At 47.0% G+C, this 24,532-nt stretch overlaps 2 protein-coding genes across 4 annotated transcripts in view; one reads left to right on the forward strand and one right to left on the reverse strand.

Moving 5' to 3' along the window:
- The window catches only part of dip2ca (disco-interacting protein 2 homolog Ca), a 64,346-nt gene extending 52,475 nt beyond the window's left edge, over window positions 1-11,871 (forward strand). Inside the window, 21 exon segments of the mRNA XM_077013500.1 lie at window positions 842-920; window positions 922-954; window positions 956-1,021; window positions 1,242-1,284; window positions 1,287-1,333; window positions 1,335-1,353; window positions 1,495-1,553; window positions 1,555-1,605; window positions 2,390-2,476; window positions 2,478-2,521; window positions 3,194-3,248; window positions 3,250-3,318; window positions 3,320-3,364; window positions 4,402-4,572; window positions 5,604-5,630; window positions 6,744-6,805; window positions 7,325-7,382; window positions 7,475-7,549; window positions 7,637-7,811; window positions 8,557-8,680; window positions 9,063-11,871. Of these exon segments, the coding sequence (XP_076869615.1) occupies window positions 842-920; window positions 922-954; window positions 956-1,021; window positions 1,242-1,284; window positions 1,287-1,333; window positions 1,335-1,353; window positions 1,495-1,553; window positions 1,555-1,605; window positions 2,390-2,476; window positions 2,478-2,521; window positions 3,194-3,248; window positions 3,250-3,318; window positions 3,320-3,364; window positions 4,402-4,572; window positions 5,604-5,630; window positions 6,744-6,805; window positions 7,325-7,382; window positions 7,475-7,549; window positions 7,637-7,811; window positions 8,557-8,680; window positions 9,063-9,315 (1,642 nt within the window). The 3' untranslated portion in view covers window positions 9,316-11,871.
- Window positions 11,872-11,940: 69 nt separating this feature from the next.
- zmynd11 (zinc finger, MYND-type containing 11) lies at window positions 11,941-23,407 on the reverse strand. Of its 3 annotated transcripts, none has more exons than XM_077012209.1 (16): window positions 23,095-23,406; window positions 21,171-21,302; window positions 20,832-20,991; window positions 19,805-19,828; window positions 18,205-18,366; window positions 17,877-17,954; window positions 17,661-17,753; window positions 17,170-17,257; window positions 16,999-17,054; window positions 16,742-16,819; window positions 16,524-16,642; window positions 15,710-15,935; window positions 15,337-15,405; window positions 14,937-15,233; window positions 14,352-14,537; window positions 11,941-13,870 (listed from the first exon to the last, which is right to left on the reverse strand). In XM_077012209.1, the coding sequence occupies exons 2-16, from the start codon at window positions 21,284-21,286 to the stop codon at window positions 13,748-13,750; spliced, it is 1,875 nt and encodes a 624-aa protein (XP_076868324.1). In that variant the 5' UTR covers window positions 21,287-21,302; window positions 23,095-23,406; the 3' UTR covers window positions 11,941-13,747. The 3 variants fall into 3 exon arrangements, with proteins under 3 accessions (XP_076868324.1, XP_076868323.1, XP_076868327.1); XM_077012208.1 differs by having other exon boundaries at window positions 21,171-21,312; XM_077012212.1 differs by lacking the exon at window positions 19,805-19,828 and having other exon boundaries at window positions 21,171-21,312; window positions 23,095-23,407.
- Between the last annotated feature and the right edge of the window lie 1,125 nt (window positions 23,408-24,532).

A 24,532-nucleotide genomic window follows, 5' to 3' on the forward strand; every position in this document is an offset into this window, starting at 1 on the left:
CCCCACCCTCAATACCTGGTACACCACCTCAAACCCCCCAACACCAATATCCAATCATATACCTACCCCCAACATTAACCCAGTAACCCACCCCTCAATACCTGGTACACCACCTACAAACCCCCCAACACCAATATCCAATCATATACCTACCCCCAACATTAACCCAGTAACCCCACCCCTCAAAACCTGGTACACCACCTTCAAACCCCCCAACACCAATATCCAATCATATACCCTTCCCCCAAAATTAACCCAGTAACCCCACCCCTCAATACCTGGTACACCACCTTCAAACCCCCCAACACCAATATCCAATCATATACCTACCCCCAACATTAACCCAGTAACCCCACCCCTCAATACCTGGTACACCACCTACAAACCCCCCAACACCAATATCCAATCATGTACCTACCCCCAACAATAACCCAGTAACCCCACCCCTCAATACCTGGTACACCACCTACAAACCCCCAACAACCAATATCCAATCATATACCTACCCCCAACATTAACCCAGTAACCCCCACCCCTCAATACCTGGTACACCACCTACAAACCCCCCCAACACCAATATCCAATCATATACCTACCCCCAACATTAACCCAGTAACCCCACCCCTCAATACCTAACATTAACTGGGAGATGGAGGGATCACCATTACCCATCCTACACACTCCTTTTCTCATTAAACTGAACTACACTGCTGATTACAATCCTCCCCCATAACCCCCATCCCCCCTTTGTGTTTTCACACTTGGACACTTGTCTAATCCAACACATCAGCTAATCTTCGGTTCCCTGAGGTGTCAGTAGCATGTTGTAGCACACACACAGGTCTGGGATGGACGCCCTCCTGAGTGCATCGTCATGTGTGTGTCCTGGTCCCGCAGGCATCGACCTGATCGCAGCCTTCCTACGGGTGTCTCTACGCCGGCTGTGTGCCCATAAACCGTGCGGCCGCCCACCCCCCAGAACATCGCCACCACCTTGCCCACTGTGAAGATGATCGTGGAGGTTGGTGTTGCACTTAGTCGGAGGGCTCGGAAAGATCCCTGATCACCAGAAATGCTACTCCCACAATCACCTTACTGTGCTTGGAGTATAAAAACATCAGACATGAGAAAAATGGAGTGAAATCAGTGATACAAACGTTTTAAATCCATGTGTTTTCATACCTGTTCGTGTTCGTGTTTGTTTGCACGTTGGTGATGCGTGATCGCGTGTGCGTACACAGGTGAGCCGATCTTCCTGCGTAATGACCATGCAGGTCATAAGCAAGCTCTGAAGTCGAAAGAGGCGTCTGCTGCGGTGGACGTCAGGACGTGGCCCCCCGGTCCTAGACACGGGTGAGCCGAGAGTGAGCGTGGCGTCGCACGGGGCACGCCGGCTCCCGTCAGATATCGTAACGATGTCGTATTCCACGCTGAAATTGAACCTGGCTTACTAAAGATGGTGCAGTAAACTGGTGTTTCTCTGACGCTTCCCAGACGATCTGCCAAAGAAGAAGCCCCCGCAGCTGTACAAACCCTCGAACCCGGACACGCTGGGCGTACCTGGACTTCAGCGTGTCCACCACAGGAATGCTGGCGGGAGTAAAGGTAACGTTCGTTCGGCCGGCAAACACCCACCCCCCCCTGCAGAAAAGCAACCCCAGTGGTCTTCTCTTTCTTTCTTTCCGTCTTGGCTCAGTGAGCTTGATCTCCTTAGTGCTCAGCTCCACAGTCCCGGAATGAGCACACTTCAAAACTTTTCCTCACGTGAGCCTCACGTGAGCCTCGGAGAGATGGAGAAAGCACAGTGCTCTATGTGGGCAGGGCTGGGGCCCACGTTTTACATGTGCGCCGCGAGCTCCGCCTTTTACGTCTGGAGCTTAGGCTCCGCCTCCTAATGGTGTCGCTACACGTGGCCGCCCTCATCATTCATGTTGGAAGTAGGAAGCTGTCTTCACTGTGTTCCTCTGTCTCGGTTATGTCCCTGTCTGCCTAGGGACAGGCCAGGCGGGTCCGATGAGCAGTGACCACACGAGCTGGTGGCACCGTTATTGCTCTGCTCTCGCGTTCAGCTCGTTAAAACGGCCATAATTGGTCGAGACACTGATTACTGGAGTGACTACTGATGGGTTTGAAAGTTTGAACGCAAATTGCTTTTTTGCACAACAGACTAGCCATATTATCTCCTCCGGAGTGTATCAACACAGAGAGGTGACATTTAGACAGGGGGGCGGAGCCACGCCCCCCCCTCCTTCTTTTTCTCTATTCTCTTCATTCCTTATCCCTTTCTCTTGCTTCTGTTTCATGTTGTTTTCCTCTTTTTTGTCTCCCCCCTCTCTCTCCTCTCTCCCTTCCTCCCAACTGCATCCCTCATTCTCTGTCCGTCTCTCAGATGTCACACTCTGCCACCAGTGCCTTCTGCCGTTCAATCAAGCTCCAGTGTGAGCTGTACCCTTCTCGTGAGGTGGCCATCTGCCTGGGACCCCTACTGCGGCCTGGGATTCGTCCTCTGGTGCCTCTGCAGGTGAGGGAGGGAGGGAGGGAGGGAGGGAGGGGAGGGAGGGAGGGAGAGAGAGAGAGAGAGAGAGGAGAGGAGAGAGAGAGAGAGAGAGAGAGAGAGAGAGAGAAGAGAGAGAGAGAGAGAGAGAGAGAGAGAGAGAGAGAGAGAGAGAGAGAGAGAGAGAGAGGAACTCAGTATCAGAGAGTGTGAGGGATTAAAAGAGTGGGTGAGAGAGACTGTGAGTGAGTGTGAGTCCTGTGTGTGTGTGTGTGTGTGTGTGTGTGTGTGTGTGTGTGTGTGTGTGTGTGTGTGTGTGTGTGTGTGTGTGTGTGTGTGTTGTAAGCTAATGAGTTAGGATGAAAAAGAATTCTGAGTGTCTTGAGTGAGAGGGTTAAGGAGACAGAAGCTTCCAGACAGGAGCTTCCTCTTGCCTGCCCCAGTGTGGGTGGGTCCAACCCTGGAGAGAAAAACCCAGCCGTGTCTGACAGCCCTTCACCTTCCAGCCCTGAACCGGGTCTGCACCACGGGCTCCTCCAAATCCTCTTTGACTGCTGTGTGTTCTGCTCCAGTGTGAAGTGTGTGTTCAGCGTGTCTGTCTCGCTTCAGCGCCACCCGCCCGCCTGCCCCGGGCCCAAGCGCCGTACTCAACCGTGTGCTCTCTCCGGTGTGTGTGTGTGTGTGTGTGTGTGTGTGAAGTGTATACTCAGGGCACCAGTCCATCCTGATCCCTCCGTCCGAGCTGGAAGTGAACCCCCGCTCTCTGGCTCATGGCTGTCAGTCAGTTCCGCGTCAGAGACACCTTCTGCTCCTACTCTGTCATGGGAGCTCTGCACCAAAGGCCTGGGCCTCCAGACCGAGTCGCTCAAGGTACGGATGGTTTTCAGCCGGGTCATCGGTGTGATCAGTGTGTGCTGAGGAGGGCCTGCGTGATACATTACACAAGACTTACAATAATGTAACGTTCATATGATGATTCTAGTAAGTGAAAGATTATAACAACATAAACAGTGCTCTTCATTGCCTTATACAGTCCCCTACAGAATTATGGGTAGTGGTGCAGCTGAGCAAAAATGACTATGAAAATATGAAAGATATACGAAATAAATGAACTATTCAATTTGTTGAAATTATTTTTAAAAATTATAAACAACAAAGTTTTTGAAGAAGAGTGATTCTTTTCATCATGTCGCCGGGGTGCCGGTTAATAGGAATTTAGGCCCCCGCATGTTCACACGTTACCCACAAACCACAGCTAGTTCCGCATAACCAAGCTTCAGACGTAGTTCCCGAGTGTATTCCAGAGCGAAATTCCTAAGCGTAATTCCCGAGCGTAAATCCCGAGTGTAAATCCCACACGCGTCCCTTACTAGCCACAGTCCTGAAGCAGGCTGGGGGGGGCAGGACGGGTGAGCACACGCATCAGCGGGGCCTCAGTAATGGCAAAAGGGGCGTCTGTGCCTCCTGGCTCACCTGCCCTGGGAAAATGTGCCTTATTTACTGTGATTGAGTCTGCTGAGGCCCCGCTCACTAACCGCTGCACAGAGCAGTCGTGTGCAGTTCATTAGCACTGGAGACGAGGAGACAAGTGATGAAGAGCGGCCGTGATGAAGAGGCAGTCCTACGACGACCTTTTAAGCACTCTAAACCTAATCAAACGCCGCCATTTTGCTTTCATCATATACTGTACGTTTTTCTTTTTGATTTATTTTTTCAGTGTATGCTCAACCACAGACTGTCATTAGCCATTTTTATGTAATTAAATGAAGCAACATTAAGGTTTAAAAGATCAAAATAGATCCAAGAAGCAACAGATTTGTTGTTTAATCATTCTAGATTAATTCTGTGATGCTGTGTGTGTGCGTGTGTGTGTGTGTGTGTGTGTGCGTGCGTGCGTGTGTGTGCAGTCGCGTGGCTTGGACCTGTCCCGCGTGAGGACGTGTGTGGTGGTGGCGGAGGAGAGACCTCGGATAGCGCTCACTCAGTCCTTCTCCAAGCTGTTCAAAGACCTGGGCCTCCACCCACGCGCTGTCAGCACCTCCTTCGGCTGCCGAGTCAACCTGGCCATCTGTCTGCAGGTCAGCCAAGATGACGCCACGCCGTCCTGCGTGCCTACACGTCAGTGTGAGAGTTCATGAGAAAGAGGGAGGGAGAGAGGGAGGGGGGGGAGGGAGGGAGAGAGATGAAGAGAGCCCGCCAAGAGATTCTCGGATGGGACGATGCAATAGCACTTACAGGGGCGGGGTAACGGACCTGATCCAGGATTCCTCCGCTAAACCGATGGCCCGCACGCCTGCCTGCCCGCCTGCCCACCCGTGTGCAGGACAAGGGGTTTGTTCCTCCTTCTGACATTGCTGTGTGTCTACGTTGCAGGCCATGTGGCTGGGTTAGCTCTGGGCAGTGTGGCCCCGGGGACTTCAGCCCTGTGATGGTTCCTGGGAGACGATCTTCTTAGCTGCATTTACGCCATCACCCGCCACGCATACACACACATCTCTGGCCATTTCAGTCCTGCAGTCGACAGTGACTTTCATGTGAAAGAATATGGGAAAATCTGAGTTTAAGTGTTAATCCTCCCTATCATCCTAGACTGAACCTCATAGTCACACACCGGACTGCTGTCATGTTGGCAGGGAGTTCCCGAAAGGTCCCGCCATTCTCACTCTGCTAGGCTCTGAGGAATAAAGGCTTCATGTCCTGTCATGAGTGTCTCTGTTTCTGTCTGCCCTGTTTTGTCCATTTATGGGCGGGGTGGGGGAGGGGCAGATTTCCTGTTTTGGTCTTTATTCGTTGTCCTGGACAGAGTTAAGAAAAAACAAGGCCAGTTACAATCCCTCCAAAAGCACGCAGACGTGCGCAGAGCCTTATATAGGCCTGGTTTGTCATATCGTGTCATATTTGCATGTGGTTTTCACTTTTTCTTTTTCACTGATTTATTTCCCAAACAGTTCATTTCTCATGGTTCTGTTTTTTTTCTGTCACACCCCGACACCTCTGTGCCCTCTCTTCTGTTCTCACCCCATATCCTCCCTTTTCCTGTCGTCTTCTCCCTCTCCTCTGCTCCCCCTCTCCTCTGCTCCACCCTTTGTCTCATCACTGGCTGCTGTAGCCCTACAGGCTTGGGAAGCTTGATCAGGTAGGGAAGCCCCTCCCCCCTGTGCTTGTTGCCGTGAGAACACCAGCTTTGCCAGGTGCTTGTTGTGGTGTCCGAGGCCCCCATGCGCACATGGGCTGGAAATGGCCAAGCAGTGGGGATGGTTTAAAACTGTGCCGAGGTGTTTTAAACTCCTCTGTGTGTCGCCAATGCAGGGTTACAAGGCTACAGGGACTAACAGACTAAATGGCTGCCAACCCCAGATATCTTAGGAGGTCTCAGAGCTGAGAGCGTCTCACCTCTGTCCCAGCAGAAGGCGCCAGACCCCCCCCACACGTCGCTCTGCTTATGAGCTCAGCGTTTTCATGTTGTAATATAGATACAGTAGCTTACAGTGCATGCTGAACGTCAGGATGATGGCTGCTTTTGTTCACAGCATCTTAAACGATGAACCTTCTTGCTCGTTACTCTCTTACGCTCGCCGGGTCGTGTCCCGATCCTTTGATGGCGCGCCTGGTTGTGGGCTCTGTGCAGTCAGGTGTAGGGCGCCCCCTGCTGGCCCGAGGCCTGCTGGGACACAGGTTGGGCTCTGTTAGGGCTCCTGGTGTGTGGCTCTTATTGTGCCTTGCTCGGTTAGGTTCTGAAGTGCATGCTGCAGCGATTTATTTATTTTTTAACCCGTGAGCGGGTGGGGTCCTGTCATGGCTCTTAGAAATGGAAGGCAGGCTTCTTCATTGCCTGTTAAGCCTCTCAAGTCACAGACCCAAATTACTAAAACGCAAATGACAGTTGAGCGTTTACTATGGAGTGATGTCATTGGTCACGAGCAGACCTTAGCAATGAAGTGACAGGAGTGTGTGTTTAGCTAAGCAGGTCTCCACAGTGTCTCAGAGAGATCCGTGTGCCAGGGTGCGTTATCTCAAAACACACACACCACATTGTCAATCACTTCTGCTGTTTTTTTTTCCATTTTCTTTGACATTTTACAGCTATTTTTTGAGGGCTGAATGAAGCTTAGATTTTTCTGCTTGAGAATGGTTGCTTTGCTGTTTCCTATGACATTTTTCCTCAGATACTGGTTTGTGTAAGCTTATATTATCGAAACAGTTCGACTGTAGTGAACGTCGACTAACTCTCGCGCTGTGTGCGTCCTAGGGCACCTCTGGACCAGACCCAACCACCGTGTACGTGGACATGAGGGCGCTGAGACACGACAGGTGAGCAGCCGTGAGCCGTGACCCCTCGTCTGTCTGAACTCTCTCTGTCTGCAGCGCTTGCAAGGCACAGATGTCACCCTGCCTAGCACAAATGTGCACACTGGTTGGGTTCCGCTGGTCTCTTGCCCCGCTGGGCTCTTTGGAGGATATGACGTGTGTATTTGTGAGGAGAGGGTTGCTTCACTGACACATTCTTTGTTGCCTTTAATTGGGCATGGATGTTTCTTCTATGACTGTAGAGTCCAAACCCCAATTAAAGTTTACTGGAAACACTGCCATCTGTGAAGCAACAAATCTTTTTCTGCTGTGTTTATATTCCCAGATCATGTCCATTCTGTTGTTTTCAGTTAACTAAGGGGAGAAAAGAGATAAACAACTAGCTTTTAGCAGAAACTGCCCTGTCAGTTTTTGCTGTTATAGAATGATAATTGTCCTATCATTACTGACACCTGCTCATGATTATTATTGATCAGTCATCTTTGCGGATAGTAAGCGTGGATTATTTTTCTTGCGCCCCAGAGTCCGGCTGGTTGAGAGAGGTTCTCCACATAGTTTACCCCTCATGGAGTCTGGAAAGGTATATAGAAGCATCTTTACTGAAGTACATTTATTGTGCTGGGTTTACAATTGTAGCAACCATGAAAATCTCATACATCTTGTAACATTCAGATTTTACCTGGAGTACGAATCATCATCGCAAATCCAGAGACCAAGGGTCCATTGGGAGATTCCCATCTTGGGGAGGTATTTTGTTGTTCCAGTGGTCGTTTTAATGGTGGGTTGTGTAGGTTCTTGGTTCTCTCCCGCCTCACTACTGCCCCCTGGCTGCAGATCTGGGTGCATAGCGGGCACAATGGCAGCGGCTACTTCACCGTGTACGGAGACGAGGCCCTGCAGTCTGACCACTTCAACTCACGCCTGAGCTTCGGGGACACACAGACAGTGTGGGCGCGTACGGGATACCTGGGGTTCCTCCGCCGCACAGAGCTCACAGACGCCAGCGGAGGTAACGGGACGACTACAGACCAACACACACACACACACTCAACACACACACAATCAATACACATACACACACACACACACATCTCAACACGCACCCATACCTCAACACACAGACACCCACCCCTCAAACACACAAACCCAGCCACACTCAACACACACCCACACTCAAACACACACACCCGCACCTCAACACACACCACACACACACACACACACCCACACCTCTCAACACACACACACACACACACACACACACACACACACACACACACACACACACACACACACTCAACACACACACCCGCACCTCAACACACACACACACACACACACCCACACTCTCAACACACACACACACACACACACACACACACCCCTCAACACACCACCCACCCCTCAAACACAAACCCACACCTCAACACACACCCGCACCTCAACACATACACACCTCAACACACACACACACACCCACACCCTCAAACACACACCCACACCTCAACACACACACCCACACCTCAACACACACTCTCAACACACACAGAGACAACATTTGTAGCCTTCTCACAGTAAAACGCTCCACAGCCACAGTTCCAGTGGTTTGGGCCTCTGTGTGTCCTGTGGACGTGTAGATCAAGGACTGTTACAATAATGAGCACATTCTAATTTAACTGCATTACATGGATGTCAATCTGTAACGACGAGCCACAGAGGGCAGCGAGTGTGGACCGTGTGCTTTGTGTTGACAGAGAGGCACGACGCTCTGTACGTGGTCGGCGCCCTGGATGAGGCGATGGAGCTAAGAGGCATGAGGTACCACCCCATAGACATCGAGACCTCCGTCATCCGCTCCCACAAAAGCATCATGGAGTGGTACGTACCCCGCCCAGCTCAAGCTTCACTTAGAGGCAGAAATGAGGCCCCACTTAACCAGGGGGGCAGGAGGTTTATGGGCAGATTTAGAGCTGTAATGTACATGGTTTTCTTGGAGGTAAATTGTTCATCTGATCATTCAGAATCCGTACTGAAGTGTGTATGAATGCAAAAAATGGTCCATGGTGGGTAGAAGTGCCACCCTTGTTGAGAGAGAAGGGGGTGGTTTTGAATCTTGGGGAGTTTGAATGAACGAATGTTCAATTTATATAGTGCATTTCTAGGTACTTAAGGTTTGTGCTGCACGGGGTCATTCCCCCCTTGGGGCTTAGTTGAGTCCCCCCACCCCACCCCCCCCTCCATGGCTGTGTTGTTCTCGTAGTGCTGTGTTCCCCTGGACCAACCTGCTGGTGGTGGTGGTGGAGCTGGAGGGATCGGAGCAGGAGGCTTTGGACCTGGTGCCTCTGGTGACCAACGCGGTGCTGGAGGAACACTACCTGATCGTGGGCGTGGTGGTGGTGGTGGACGTGGGCGTCATCCCCATCAACTCCCGCGGTGAAAAGCAGCGCATGCACCTGCGAGACGGATTCCTGGCCGATCAGCTGGACCCCATATACGTGGCCTATAACATGTAGCCCTGGATTGTTTGTTTGCGTGCGTGCCTGTGCCGATTTTAACCAGGACCAGTCAGGTTCTCTTTAAAACTGACACTGAGGGGACTGAAGGGGACAGTCTGGCCAGGAGGGTCCGTGAGGGTCAGGTCCGCCCATGAGGAGGAGGAGGAGGAAGATTCTCCTTCCTCACACCACAGAACAGCGGCTCCCGCTCCTGCTTGTTCCAATCTCACGTTTTACGAGTGTGTTGCTCTGTTTTCATGTGCGGTATCGCAACATCACTCCTTAGTCCTCCCCACATGAGCGACGGGGGGGTTTTTAAACTATCTACATACTGTGGCAAACTGTGTATTTTACGTTTTCCGTTGATTTGGAGTAACTTGTTAAATGTACACATATATTAACAACGCAGGACGCCATTTTTGTCCTTTCATTTTAAAAAAAGGTACCGAACCAATTGCTACATTTTTATGTATAATTGCATCCGTCCTCTCAAAAATTTGCCCATTTAATTTTTCTGACGTTTGTAAATGTCCCCACAGCAGGATGCAAAACGAAAAAACGTTCCCTGCTCTCTCAGTTTCATGTTTAATATCATTGTACAAAGCTTAAGGTAATCACAAAGTCAGTTGATATTGTGTAATTATGTACAGAAAATAGTTACTATTTATTTTGTTCTTTTTAGAAGTTTGTGAGAGAAGACATTTGGAAATGTTTTCCTCATTAAATAATATTGCTAATATAAAACAAAGCATTGTATCATCTTGAGTGAGTAGTATCACATCAAGTATATGTAAAAATATAAATATACAAATATATATATATAAATAAATCTAAGAATATATATATATATATATATATATATATATATATATATATATATATATATATATATATATATATAATATAAAAAATGCGATCTAGGAATCACCAATGAAAAGTTTCCAATGCAGTACTTCCACTTGCATGGTGTCTGTTGTAGACAAAATTTTGATTACCATTTAAGACGCACACACGCGGGTATTGAATTTAGGATTCCCAAGAATAACAAACTCATGGTAACGTCAAGAAGTGATCCATCATCAAGACATTCAAGACAACAGATCATACGTCACTGTGATTGGAAAAAGGCCGAGATGTGTTGACAGAAAAAAGAATTTAAATAGAGAGATAGAGATGAACACATCTTTTTTTTATCAGATAAAGAAATATTGTATTGCCCTTAGCAAATTAAATCTGAACACGTGCCTGGAGCTTCTGTTTACACGCAGTGTCACATCTTTGGCAAACCTGCTGCACAACCACTCGTGTTTTCATTTGGTGTTTTTTAATCGTTTGTTTGCCTTTGCGGGTTGTCCCCTTCTCTCTCTCTCTCTCTCTTTCTCTCTCTCTCCCTCTCTCCCATCTTTAAGATCTGCAGATAGCTTCATTTATTTATTGACAGGTTTGTACAGAAGTGCATCTGTGACGTTGCGGTCATGTCGAGTCCGTCACTATCGCATACCGACCGGCGCTTTCCCGTGATTGACACATCTGCACTAGTGCGGAGCGGAGGCGTGGAGGCCTGAGCTAGCACCTTAAACCAGAGATCCCGCCTGGCCTGCCCACCTCTCTTCATCCGCCACCAACCTCGCCTTACACAACCAGTTCCACACACGGGCTTGGCTGCCTGTCTTTACTGCTCATTTCAGATTCCTCAACCTACCTGGCTTATACCTTTCAGGAGAGGAACTGTAGGTATATGCAATACAAGAAGAAGGAATCAAGACCAGGTGGGACAGAAACACAGAGGTCGTGTAGGAAAACGAAACAAACCCAGCACCAGAGCAGGCACTTACGCCATACCTAAGAGTGCGTCCACCAGAAACTGGCTCGAAATAGATCAGAGTTCATTTCAAACCACTGGCAGCCATTTGAAATTGTTACTCTGTCTCTGCCTCATTGCTGCATCGTGTCCTTTGACTTGTCTCCAACATGGAGTAGCTAATCCGTGAGGTACAGAGAGGGGAGAGGGATGGGTGGATGGGGGTGGGGGGGTGTTGTACCGCAATCGCATCAACTCCGTCCGAGCATATACACGCAATTATTTGAAGTTTGCTTGTTTTTTTTTTTACCTTGTTTTTTAAAATAAGTGTAATTAAAGTTTGTACTGTGTATGGGGAACCAAGTTTACACTTCATAGAGTGACAATGCAGTTATGTTTGTTTTTCGTTTCTTTTTAAAAAAGGAAGGCAGGTAGTCTTAACGTGTGTATTTGGAAGCATCAATGTCATTCCCATACAAAATGGAAACAATCTCCCATTTTGAAAAAGAGAAAAAGAGATGTGCACATAACTTTCAACCTGTGACGTTACTTTGACCCATTTTTGTTGGAAATCTAGACTTACTATGAGAGAGTCTGCATGGTGTGTGTAAATATTGTTGGTTACAGAAAAAAAGACAAAAAAAATTATTTTGTATGGTGCAGGTGTGTTTGAAATTGTTTTGTACACATAATTAAAAGTATTAAATAACACTTTTATAGAAGCCTTGGCCTACCTACACAAGAGATGGTGCAATAAAGTGCTTTGTTGGGAAAACTTTCATTGTTAAGTTTGCATTGCGGGACGGATGCTTGTTCGTCTGCAAAGATTTTCAAAGCCACCGTAACAGGTTGATATGTTTATTGTTTATACATAGTACTGTTACATACTGTAAAGCAAAAGGGGCGTCTCACCGAGAGACACCCAGCAAGGGCAGGACGTCTACACATGAATCCGGACGCACGTGAAGGAAAAGACTGTGATTGGTGCAGACGCCGAACTGGGTTGGGCCCATATTTTCAGTAGTCATTACTTTGCCCACATAAATTAGAAAGAAAGAAAAAAAAACCCAAAACAAAAGGGTTGTCTGCAATTACAGTGACACCATATTACCCTTACAAACAAAAACCTGTTGCATCCACTGCAGATACGCAACCATGGGAAAGAACGAATAACTGGAAATGAACACACACAACCCAATTTTCATGGCCACTGGAATGAAAACATTTGCCCATAATCACAATGTCTTTTTTTTTTTTGTTTGTTTTTTAAACAGACCGATTTATCAAATACATAGATAATGCATTCATGAAATGTACATAACGCTACAAACGTGCAAATCTCATCAAATGGTCACGTTTAGCGGCACACGTTTATTTACATGTAGTGCAACAGTGACGTGGAGAGAGAGAACAGGAGAGATTCTCCTGCACTTCGCTCATTCAGAATGCACATGGTGATTCCCACAAGGAAGTGAACACATTTTGCACTTACATACAAGGCTGTGCAAAAAACAGGAGAACCTTACGTTTCCTACCATCCTGCAGCCGATTGGTCGCTGCCGGCCACACCAACTCTCCCAGAAACCCACACAGCACTTCCCCGCTCAATTCAAATGGGAACTGGATCAGACTTTTGTTTATTTTAAAAGACTCGGGGCCAAGGGAGGACACCTTTTTAAAATTTTTTATTGGTAAGAACTAACAAAAGGGTTAAAGGTCATTTTTAAATGTATTATTTACAGTGGTCTCTGTACATCTGCCCTCTTGATTCAGATTTAATTCCTGACCTGGGACCTTGAAATATGGAACCGACGGGCACTATTCTTTGCAACTGGAAGGAAACAACTTAGGTAGTTTTAGGGTGCACAAGCAAGCATGAGTCGGGACCATCAGGGTGAAGATGTTCCACACACAAATGAACCTCACAAATATCCCACTCGGCAAAGATTAATAACACTTTAGCTACAGAAAATGGACCCAAAATTAGCACATAAATAATCCGTTTTCATTAAAAATTCATTTTTTTCTATTTTAAAGTATAATGTGAAGTGTGCATATTCATAAATGGAAGATTGTATTTTTTTTTTTCTGACAGAAATGACCTGCCAACTTTAACCCTGTTCCCAAAAGATGATGCATCACAACCACTGATAAAACCAAGCGCAGAGTAAAACACCACCAATGTCGATCCACACAGGAGGTAAACACCATCCGCTTATATAAAAAGTCAAATATCTACATGGCGAGTGATTAAGAATCACGTTTAAAAAGGTTATTACTTCACATTTCAGTTAGTTTGTAGGTAAGCAAGGCTCTTTTTGTTTTGTTTTTTTTTTTAAAGCAAATAAAAGATTTACATAACCAAAATAAAACGGTATAATCCAAAGTAAAACTCTCCTTCCGCCGATTTCCTCGATCAACCACAGCACTTGATGGCAGTCATGTTTTCACCATAGCTCAGAAGGAGAAGTCAGTCCTCCACAATAAGACGAGAGTGCTTCACGGGTGCACGTGTTTGAAATGCTACTTAGAACGTCCAATTCCAGAGGCTCAGGGATATGACCAAAAACATTAAAAAAAATTAAAATATCCAAAAGCGTGGCATGTAAATGGGTGGAGCTAGGAGGGCATGCTGTGATTGGCTGTTGCTCATCTCTTCCGGCGGCAGGTGCGTTTGTGGTCGGCGTGCCAGTGCTCCTGTTGACACTTGATAGAGCAGTACGAGGTGTTCCAGCAGCAGTGGTACATGGCCTCCTCCTCACAGTTATAGCACTGACAGACAGGGGGCGCAACACCGTCAGAAAAACAGCACCTCCAACATCTCAACAGACACTAGAACAGTCCTCCTCTCCAATGGCACAATTCAATAATGTGAAACTTTCCAGAGGAAAATTTCAAGGTTGTTGCATTATAGTCGTTTTCAGAGAAAACTGTTTATTCCCCCCCTCCCTCCCCACCAAATATTAAAGAAGTCCATAATATATACAGGCGAACGGGCTTCATCTCCTAGCAACAGACTCTGGATCTATCTTAATAAAGCCACATAAAAAGGACACGGCGTGCTGGACTTCTGTGCTTAGAGAAAATTAAACAACTTTCAGACAGCACGGTTAAGGCAACCCAACTGCACAAATTTGCTTTCAAAGAGAAAATATCAAGTGCTATTGTGCACATCTCCCTAAGCCCCGATATTACACCGCTCACTGATTATTGCACCTAACTGCCCCAAACTGCCCCAGACTGCCACACTCACCCACTGCTTCTTCTTGGTCTGCGAGATGAGCTGCTTGTGTTGGTTCACCATCTTCTTCATCTCCTCCATCAGCTCTTCTTTACACTTCTCCTTCACTTGTTTGCACTTGCGCTCCAGCTCGGCCTGGGTGCTGGCCACCGCCTTGTTCACCGCCTGCCTCTTCTCCTCCTCCATCTCGCTACGGAGCTGTGTGGGGCGGAGCAGAACAGACCTCAGCACCCTCGTTACCCCAGGCGCAACGTCGTTGGTGCGGGCGTCGCCCCTCCACGGGGACAGCGGTACCAGATCAAGCGCTCCTCATCGTGCACGTTGCCCCGTTTGACCAAAGGCACAAATGATGCAATATTTGGTCATGAATTACACAAGGCATGATGCACTCGTGCACAGATGCTCTTTTTCCTTTTCAAACAAAGTGATCCAGTGATCACAAAGTAACTAAGCTGGTATTTGTTCCTTCATACACTACACGTTCAGCAATCGATAACAGTTTTAAAGTAGAAGTACTGGTTCACCCCCCCCCCCCCCCATTACAGAATTACAGAAAGCAGGCGTGGGCGGAGCTCGTGGCCGGTGCGGAGGAGTCACCTTGTCTAGCGCCTCCTTCAGCACCCGCTCGGTCTCCCGCTTGTTCTCGACCTTCATCATCTCCTTCACGTCACTGAAGATCTTGGTGTACTTGTCGTGACACATGTTCTGGCAGCTGCCCTCGTTCACGGTCTGGGTGCCGCGGTGGAGAGTTCGGGCCGCCGGCGAGGGCCCCGAGGACGACGGCGAGCCGCTCTTTTTCGTCTGGGTGGAGACGGACATGCGCTCGGGCTGATGGGGTGCGGCGGTGGGGATCTCCTGGCTGGAGCTCACCGCCTCCATCTCGGGCTCAGGCTCCTGGAGGGGGACGGGAGAAGAATGAGGAGATGAGGGGTGCGGCCACACACCCCATGTTGAGGAAGGAGGCATCTTGTTTGAGGTGTTACTGAAGGAAGCGCACCTCCTCCTTCGGCTCCAGCGCTTGGGATCGACGACTCTTCTTGGCTTTGGGTTCCTGGTTCCCCTTGGACTAGCAGGGGGTTAAAGAACAGAAAACATGAACACAGAACGTTCTGCACATAAAACGTTCTCCCTTCAGAAAGAAACGGGGTGAAACAACAGGTCTGTGCTTAGGTGCTTGGTTTAAGTTAAATTTGAAAAATCTTGACAAACTGAACGCAAGCGGTTAAGCTATTCCGACAAAACCCATATAAATCCAGCTCAATCCGCCTCTCTGTGATAATAAGGACACGTTCCGCTCCTCTGAACCGCTAGCTTCCTCCGCTGACAGCCAAAAAAAGCCCAGGGGTGCCGGACCGGCGTGGGCGGCTCACCTGCTCGTTGCTGGTGGAGGAGATGCTGGACTCGGCCTCGTCGTGCCGCTCCTCGAGCCTCTCGGGCCGCTCCTCGGGCCGGCCCTTCCAAGCGCGCCCCTCGCGCAGGAAGCGCTGGTGGAGGTCCAGCTCCTCGCACGCCTTTTTCCAGCCGGCGCTGCGCTTCACCTGCAGCTGCTGCGCGCTCACCGTGATCGCCTGGATGTTGTCCGACGGGATCCAGGCCCTGCAGCGCAGGTCACACGGGACGTCACCGCTCGGCCGGCAAGGAGCCACACCCTCGCGCCGTTATGTGTTTATTAATTTTTTTACTGACCTCTTAAAATGAAACATTTGCCATTTCCAAAATAACACCACCAACATCAAAATCCAGAAGTCAAATGTGACTTACACAATTCTATAATAATTTCAAATGGTTAATGGTGGGCGAAGTGTTTGGGGGTTTATATCATGGAAGAATAACCCATCAACATCTTGAACCTTGACGCTCACACATTTACTACAGGTACTCAGAGAACTGGCTACCAAGATATTACAAAGTGGTTTCCCATATCATGATGATTCCTCTTAAAACATAAACAAAACCATTAACATTTAGTCATTTTAGCATAACTTGGAAGCTAAAACTATTAGCTACAGAATTACTTGTAGCCATGGCAACATAGTCCAAGACTTCCAAGTCCAAGCCTACGGTTCTTGTCATCCAGTCAGAGAGAGTGACGGCTGGCTTCAGCTTTTTGGATTTGGAAAGGTACTCAACACGTCAGGTGTCACTTGTCCGTCAATAGCTAATAAGTGCGTGATTAGCGCTCACCGCTGGTGCTGGTGTCCAAAGAAGCGGACGTCCACCTGGCTCCCTTCCCTCTGCATCACCTTGGCGGGCCAGTACCCGAAGCCCTTCATCCTGGCCCACACCAGCTCGTGGCCGGGTGCCTAAACGCACAGGCACAATCTCAGCACGGGCGACGGCAAAACGCACAGAGGCCATGCAAAAAACTAGCCCACGTAATTCCAAACGTACTGCACACTTACACACGGGTAACAGAACCAGTTGTCGGGCCGAGCGTTGGAGAGATGGAAGCAGTTTCTGCACAACAGTAACTCGTTCAGCTGGGAAACCAACACACACACACACGATCCATTAATTTCCTGCCCCGAGTGGGGCAAACGAAGCCGTGATTCAGAAATTCATGATCTGTACACGATTCCGACCGCTCGTATATGCTACATGCGTACGGGTGATCCTGGTTTTTGTCCAGATTTAGACTCAAGTCCATTTGAGCTCTTACCTCGTGGCACGTGTCATTGTAGAGAAGTCTAGCAATTTCAGTCTGGTCACTATGTGCTAATGAAAAAAGTAAACAAAAAGAAAACAAAACAAAAAACAAACACACAGGAAGTGAGCAATGAATGCACCTACCCTTACGTAAAGTGTCCTCCCCCAACCCAATGAGCCTAACCTCCGTGCAGGATGGCTGTGTTGTGGACGATAAGCTGTGCATCTGCTTTGAACTCCTCGAAGCTCTTGTACTTGCCGTCGGAGATGTTCTGCGGGTAGAACACGAGAGGCACGTTGCAGTTGGGTGGAGGAGCAGGAGCTGACCTTTGCACAGCGGACGTGCCAGGCCCTACTCCTGAAGATGTACTACGCGAAACAGCTCAGTACAGGAGGCTTGGAGATCTACCATTCTGCAGAATTCAGCTCCTACATACTCCAATATTCACATTGTAACAAAGGCGCAGATTAGGATCGTAGGATTAGGCCGAGTAATCCAAGCATCTCCAGGATCTCCATCTCTAATCCAACACTCCAGTCTACTGAACTTTCAGGTCATCCTGAAGCCCCTTTATCAGGTACACCACTGTGTTAAATTAGGGCTGGACGTCTATAGATGTTGAGGAGCACGTCTGAGTCCCTGGACATTCTGAGACCTGCTGTGGCCCGTCTCACCTCCTGGATGTTGTCTACGTCCAGCGATGAGTGGATGAGCCTCCTGTACATGGGCTGCTTGGTCTCCTTGCCCTTCTTGTGCAGGTCAATAGCCTGTGGGACAAGACACAGAGGTCCAGCTTATCAGAGGTTCTGGGCACAAGTTCATATGGGTGAAGTTAAAAGCTTTAAATAAATTAAAAAACTAACAGAGATAAAGATAAATTACAAACTTACTCTTTCTTTCATACGTGCAAGAATGAACCTCAGGTATGTGGTCATTTCCTGTTTGTTAAAATTCTTCCGCTTACTACCCTGTTTGCAAACAAGGCAGAAATAACACTGTTATTTTTTTTTACATGTTTAATATTTAAAAGCACTCATGTTAAAGACACCAAAGGTTTAACGAAAAAGACCAAAGTAGGTTTCACGTTTCAATATTTGCGTGTGTCCCAACATAAGAGCAACATCAGCCTAATAAATAATTTTCACTCAAAAGATATCAGACATTTTCCCCACGCTCCCTTGCTTTGCTGGGTGTGTGTATGTGTGTGCGCATGCCTACCCTGCAGATAGTACACTGCCAGTGGGAGGTGGCATCCCTGGGCCGGTGCTCTTCAGTGAGGCAGCGGAGGTGATAGACGCGGAAGCAGCTGTCACACTCCAGGACATCGCCGGGGAGATGACACTCAAAGCAGTACCAGTCGTGGCTCTCTGCCTCCCATTCCTGGAAAACACACACCACAACAGTAATGGGCGTCGCCCTCGCCCAGGCTCCGCCTCTCGGACCACACGGGCCCCGCCTCAGAGACGGGCTGAGCGGAGGACAGTAGGCGGCCAATGAGCGGCGTCGTTTGTGCGCACTCAAAGGAAGGGTAGAGTTTCCCATTGCACCACACACAATAATCACAGGTAATCACTGCAGATTCAATTTAAATGGTCAGTATCTTGCGTTCAAATAAAGTCATTATTCTGTAAATTATTCTAAATCTAACAGAAGTGAACCTTTGGCAGTGACAGCTGAGAAATTTTGGGGGGTTATATATAATGTTATGCTGCATTCCCAAAGGTCAATAAATACTTAAAACCCATCAATCCAGTTGGTGTTCAGGTAAATGACCATTTAAATCAAACCCATGCCAGTGCAAATACCCTCAAACTCCGTTCCATTCTCCCATGCCACATTCATCACATTTTTACGTCGTCTCCTCTGGGACAGATCTGTCTTTACCTACCACACTAAAAGAGAAAGCACCTGCACTTGGAGGATCACACACACACACACACACACACACACACACACACACACACACACACACACACACACACAATAAACCTACTTGCATTACTGCTATGTGTGGCTGCTGTCCAGACTGCTTTCAGCATTTTTTTTTTTGAGCGCTCTAAAGGAAACCTGCAGTCAAAACCTTTACAAACAGCACAGGAGTCCGAGCAGATAACCCAGCGCTATTCCGGGCACCTTGATAAAGAAGGCGGGTGGATGTTTAGGTGGAGCCTCTACAGAAAAGGTGTTTGGATGTTTAGCTGAAGCACTGAAGGGTGTAGGCATAAGCAGTGCTGAACCAGCTTCAAGCCCGTGTCTTACGCCAGAGGGTCTCAGCACACAATTGGAAGAAGTAGTACAGAGTGTCGCTGTTTTGATCGGAAACATTTCAGTGAATAAAATGATGTGTGTGGGTATGTGTACATCTGGGGGCAAGAAGAGATTTTAATGATTCAAAGAGCTAGCAAGTGTAGAGAGAGAGAGAGAGAGAGAGAGAGAGAGAGAGAGAGATCACGACTACTGGCCATTGAATGACAAAACAGACTCACAGGAATGACCTCACACGGAACAGCTCTGAAGCTCAATGAAGCTTGTATTAAGCTGAACACACATCAGAGCCATTTCAAAGACCTTGCATTCGAGTCCTTCGACCTCCTAATAATGCTCATGTGAAGATTCAGCATCTCTCATCAGCTTCAGAAAGTTACCACCGATGAAATCAAACAGAAATTAAATCTGCCAATCTGAGCACGTTTGCATTGGTGTTACAAAAAGCTGCATTGTGCTCAAAAGCTGCACCGTGCGCAGGTCACACAAACTACCGACTACAGGGAAGATTAAGTCAGTAAGTGGAAATCACAGCGAATGAAGTTCATCCTACCTTGCTTCCCTCAGACATCTGCTCCTGCGATTGCAAGTGATCCAGAAAACATCGTTCAAAAACCTACATCTGAGAGTTGGAATTGGCTGACTCCACCCGCAGGGTGCTAAGCATTATTACACCTCATTCACATTCGAAGGGATGAACTGCAGGGGATACTGTTAACCTACACCGCTATGCAGATAAGTCAGCACAAGTATTTTGGAACAGAGATGAAGTAATGCTTGTTCTCTGAGGGGGTATCACGCTTACCGGGACTTCTGCATAACAGGCTAACGAATGGAAGTTTAGCTGTGAGCCGCACGAGGCAGCGCTAACCTAGGCGTCCCTAATCTAACCTCTCCCCCCAGGGAGGACTCTAGCTGGAGGGGGGGAGGAGGGGAGCACAGAGGGTTTACGGCTCTCCTGTGCTAAAAGCACTGGGAGGAGATCAGAGGCAAAAGTGTGACAAAGTAATTAAGAGAGCTATGAACTCTACAACTTGCTATGATGCATCAATAAGACAAACAAACTGAACAGTTAGGGTCCCCTGCTCCCTAAAACATAATGTACGCTATCGTTAACCATCAACTGGAAGCAATCTGAAAAACATTTTCTTCTCCAAAAGTACACAGACACAACAAACATTATTAATTAGTATGTGGCTTGATCGTTACATAAATTATTCTAAGAACACCTTAACTGAAGATGTGCTCATCCTGGTCATTTAAATAAATTAATTACATTAACAACAGAAAGTAGAAAGAATACTGAAATCTGAAAAAAACTTTGCAGATAAAGTTTAGGTTTTGGTTTTTAAAATACATTCAATTTGACGAAGCTACTGCAAAATCATGTGAAAATTAACAGCTCGCTAAACTGTAATGTAGCTACTCCCCAAAGGTGGACAAAAAGCTAAAGCTCTTTACTCTCAACGTCCCCCATGTCCCATTCCTCACATTGATAAAAGGCCACGCCCCTACTCTTCAACATTACACTAGCTCATGACTGCTACAGTCCAACATGGAGGAGCATCAGCCTGTCTTACCATCTCGTCCCCGGGCAGCCAGTAGCCCTCCTGTTCCACCCCAGCTTTGGAGCCCTTACAGCCCACGGTGAGGGTCTCCACCACCAGGCCGTCCTTCACCGCCAGCACCAGCTGCCTGGCTGTCTCTTTGGGGTGCATCCCGTACACACGGCTTAAATACCTGCAGTGGAAAGGGGGGGGGGGGGGGGGGGGGTTTAAAAGGGAAGAGCATGCTTACCAAATCCAAATACGTTGCTGGTTTTAATTAAAATCCCACAGGTCATTTCTGCAGGCGGTGTGGGTAGAAGCAAGTTTGAATTAAGGTGCCAGAAGTAGGGTGGGGGGGTGGGGGGAATTTACTTTGAGATTCGGTCCATGTTTGCAATCTGCTTCTGGTTGCGAATGACCTCGATGGCCGACCACACGTACTGAACGACTTTAGGATCGGCTTGCCTCTTCTTCATCACCCGCGACATGGCTGCCTGCTCAAACCTGGAATGAACTAGCGCACATTAATGCGTGTTTTAAACCCATTCGAAGGAGATGCATAATGCAAGTCAGTTGTCTATATCAGGAACATGTCCCGATTTATGTTTGAAATAAATAAGTATATAAAAAAAAAGAAAAACAATAACATTGACTTCTCGGGCAGTTTGTAATTTGTTCCTTGTCTGTAAATAGTTTTTGGAGAGTCAAAGCTGTTTATATGACTGGTTTTCATGATGGTTTGGTGGTTTTGTTTTCCAGTCATCTAAGATGTTCTACCAGTGTTTATTCCCAATGGCCTCAACAAGACTATCATATTCTCTACAGTCAACCTTGACATCCGTGTTAGCTATTAAAAGACAACTTATTTTCCATTCCACTACACTACACATTTCAAAATTTCTTCATCCAACATATTATTTAAAGTCAAGGCATATTGACGCTGGTTATCCAACCCTTAACAAAAGCAACTGAGGAGGAGAAGAAGCATCTTAACATCACTTCGCCTTGGCCTTGAACTGTAAAAGAACCCTAACCAAAGTCAAATAACAATCCACATGGATTAAAGTCATATTTAGCTTTCATGTTTGTTTTCTTTCTTTTTTTTTTAAAGTCCCATAACTGCCCATGTTGAAAAAAGGAGCAGAACGCATAAATAGCCATGGGCCCATTGGTCAGAGGATTCACTTTAATGAAGAAATGTTTAAATTGTCTCCACACTTAAGTGCATTAAAAATAGCGGTCAATGTCTCTTGTCCTTTAACTTCTTTTACACTGCATCATGTGGCGGAGGGTTGCTTTACTGTCAGCGTAATGAGTATCATCACAGCACACAGAAAGTGCGATGAATCCATACAACTTAACCGGCATGATAGGATACAATCTACAGTGCACTCTAATGCAAACTAAATTGCATTACCAGGATGGCTGCGGCATTTCAATGCATGTTAATACCTTAATGCACATACCACATATATACCGGTCTTATGTTAAAAGACTTAACATAAGAAAGCCAAATAAGACAAACAGCATATGAAGTTTCATTACAGTTCAAGTTGTCTGAAACGGTTGTGGCATTTCTGAGGCCTGAAATTATTCCACACAAAAACTATACACTTGGATGTTAGTTATTGTAGGTAACAAACATTCAGCATAATTGCGCAATATGTAAAGAACACGCAAATGCACGATAGTGGAATAAATATGTCCAGTGTCTAATGAAGAGAAAAGTGCACACCATCAATGTTATAACTGAAGGTTTTTAAACCCCTCACACCACTTCTGTAGCCCATCCAAAACCACTCATGTGACCTGCAAATTGAGTGCTGGAATGCACAAGACAGACAAGGTAACCCAAACCTGCCCAAAACCAAGAACCATGTCCACAAACAGACTACAGCTCGTGTAAGGAAGACTAATGACAGCCGAGCGTTTATAACATTAATATAACGACGCTGCGTTCCCATTTTGAACAACCTAATCCGTGTGCCAAAAAGAACGATGGTTTACGCTAAACTACGTACGAGGACGAAGCGGATACACGAATAGTTATTTTGTAACGTTTCAGGCTGATGAAAAGGTCACAAACACACGGACACAAAGTAGCCAGTAATGACACAAATGGAGGGAAAAGCCTTTTATCGGCTGCGAGACATTCGTGTTGGTAGTGAGCTACACGGACGCCATGTTGGTATTCCTCCCTCGCTTCAAGACAAAACCAGACAGTTGGGAGAGGATTTTTTTTTGTTCCCAAAGCAAAGAATGACATCAAATTAATCCAGTTTCTGTTCATACTTACCACCGTCCGACACCTAATTTAACGCCTCGCCTTATGGTCACGCTCGCAGTGCTACGTAGTGCTGGTTACATTTGTATTTCCGGAGTTAAATGTCAGAAATACGATTGAAGCCCCGGCCACAGTTCGGCGCTCGGAGGGGGTAAACACAAGCAGCAAAACTGGATTTAATAGCTGGGGAACTCTAGTGGTAGGACGCAGAGTTGCGGCGAGTTTCCGTCGGCACGTAACGCAACGGGCTTCAGTTTGCGAACTGACGCTAATGCAGAAATACACCCTTCAACATAACCGGTTCAAGCCGTCGCAGACTGGGTGTGAGGACGACCTCACTAACTACCAGCCTGATTCATCATTTCTTCACGAGTCTTAGTGTTAGGCCCTTTTTTTGGTGACAGAAGAATGTCACATTTATTGTGTACATATTCATATTTCTTCATTGGCAAAAGTTTGTATATTCCGAATTCAATTTGACTGCAGTGTGACGCTCACAGTTATAGGGTAAGAAGAGGCGATATTGTGGGACATTTGATGTAATTGTGTTAAAGCTACTTTATGGCAATCATACAGCTTCACCACAAGAGGGCGATCGACCAAAGCAAATACACAGACAAGTCACACAATCTAGATCATTTAATGCAGGTCTTTATGTGTTTTATTTCACCACAGATTTACCACAAATTTATAGTCACGGTGAAAGAAATTATTGGCATTTTATGTGTTTATATCATATCTGTTATAGGCTACTCGACTAAGTTTTTTATTTTAGGATGGAAACCAGGCCTTCGCTCCTCTTGAGAAATAGCATTTATATGTGATACAGGAGGCCAGGTTCACATATTTGGGGGTAGTCAGTTGCTGTTTTAGCAACTGCAGCTTTAAAACAAAAACCAACACACACACATATATAAATGGCAACACAAAAATCTTCCAGACTTGATTAGACTCTACAATAAAACATAAACACATGTCTATATTCCTCACAGAAGAGAATCCATGTTTTTACCCCATTAAAAATTTAATATATTGAGCATTACATTCATATTTTTGGGACAAATAAATAAATTGTGTAATTTTTAAATGAGGCAGGAACAAGTCGTGAGGAAGGATGCAGATTCATGTGTCACCTAGACCTCCAGTTACTGCAGTGACTGTGTAGTTTTTCAATCAACACCCTGTCAGTCTGTAGCCGCCTTTTCTGTCACTGTCCCCTGTGCTCCTTCCTAACCCTCTCACTGTCAGAGAGGAGGCCCCACTGCCAAACATGCCAGTCCGTTATTCCTAATGCTGCTGTGCACATGCGGTAGGACTGTCCTGGGCTCTGGATATTTACATTAGCATGTCATAACAGGACAGGAGAGGGGGCTTGGGTAGTGCGGCAAGAATAAACACAGGAAAGGAGCAGTTTCATAGCCAGCCACACATGCAAAGGGATTTGGATGAG

Source organism: Brachyhypopomus gauderio, chromosome 7 (genome assembly GCF_052324685.1).
Source record: "Brachyhypopomus gauderio isolate BG-103 chromosome 7, BGAUD_0.2, whole genome shotgun sequence".
Lineage (NCBI taxonomy): Eukaryota > Metazoa > Chordata > Actinopteri > Gymnotiformes > Hypopomidae > Brachyhypopomus > Brachyhypopomus gauderio.

What these genes read in the sequence shown, in the direction of transcription:
- zmynd11 (XM_077012209.1), bottom strand. Translation starts at nt 21,286, where the DNA reads ATGTCGCGGGTGATGAAGAAGAGGCAAGCCGATCCTAAAGTCGTTCAG. An exon ending in ACTGGTTCTGTTACCCGTGT is followed by an intron (nt 16,643 to 16,741) that starts GTAAGTGTGCAG and finishes CTGTGCGTTTAG; the next exon opens with GCACCCGGCCACGAGCTGGT. An exon ending in TTTGGACACCAGCACCAGCG is followed by an intron (nt 15,936 to 16,523) that starts GTGAGCGCTAAT and finishes CCTGCGCTGCAG; the next exon opens with GGCCTGGATCCCGTCGGACA.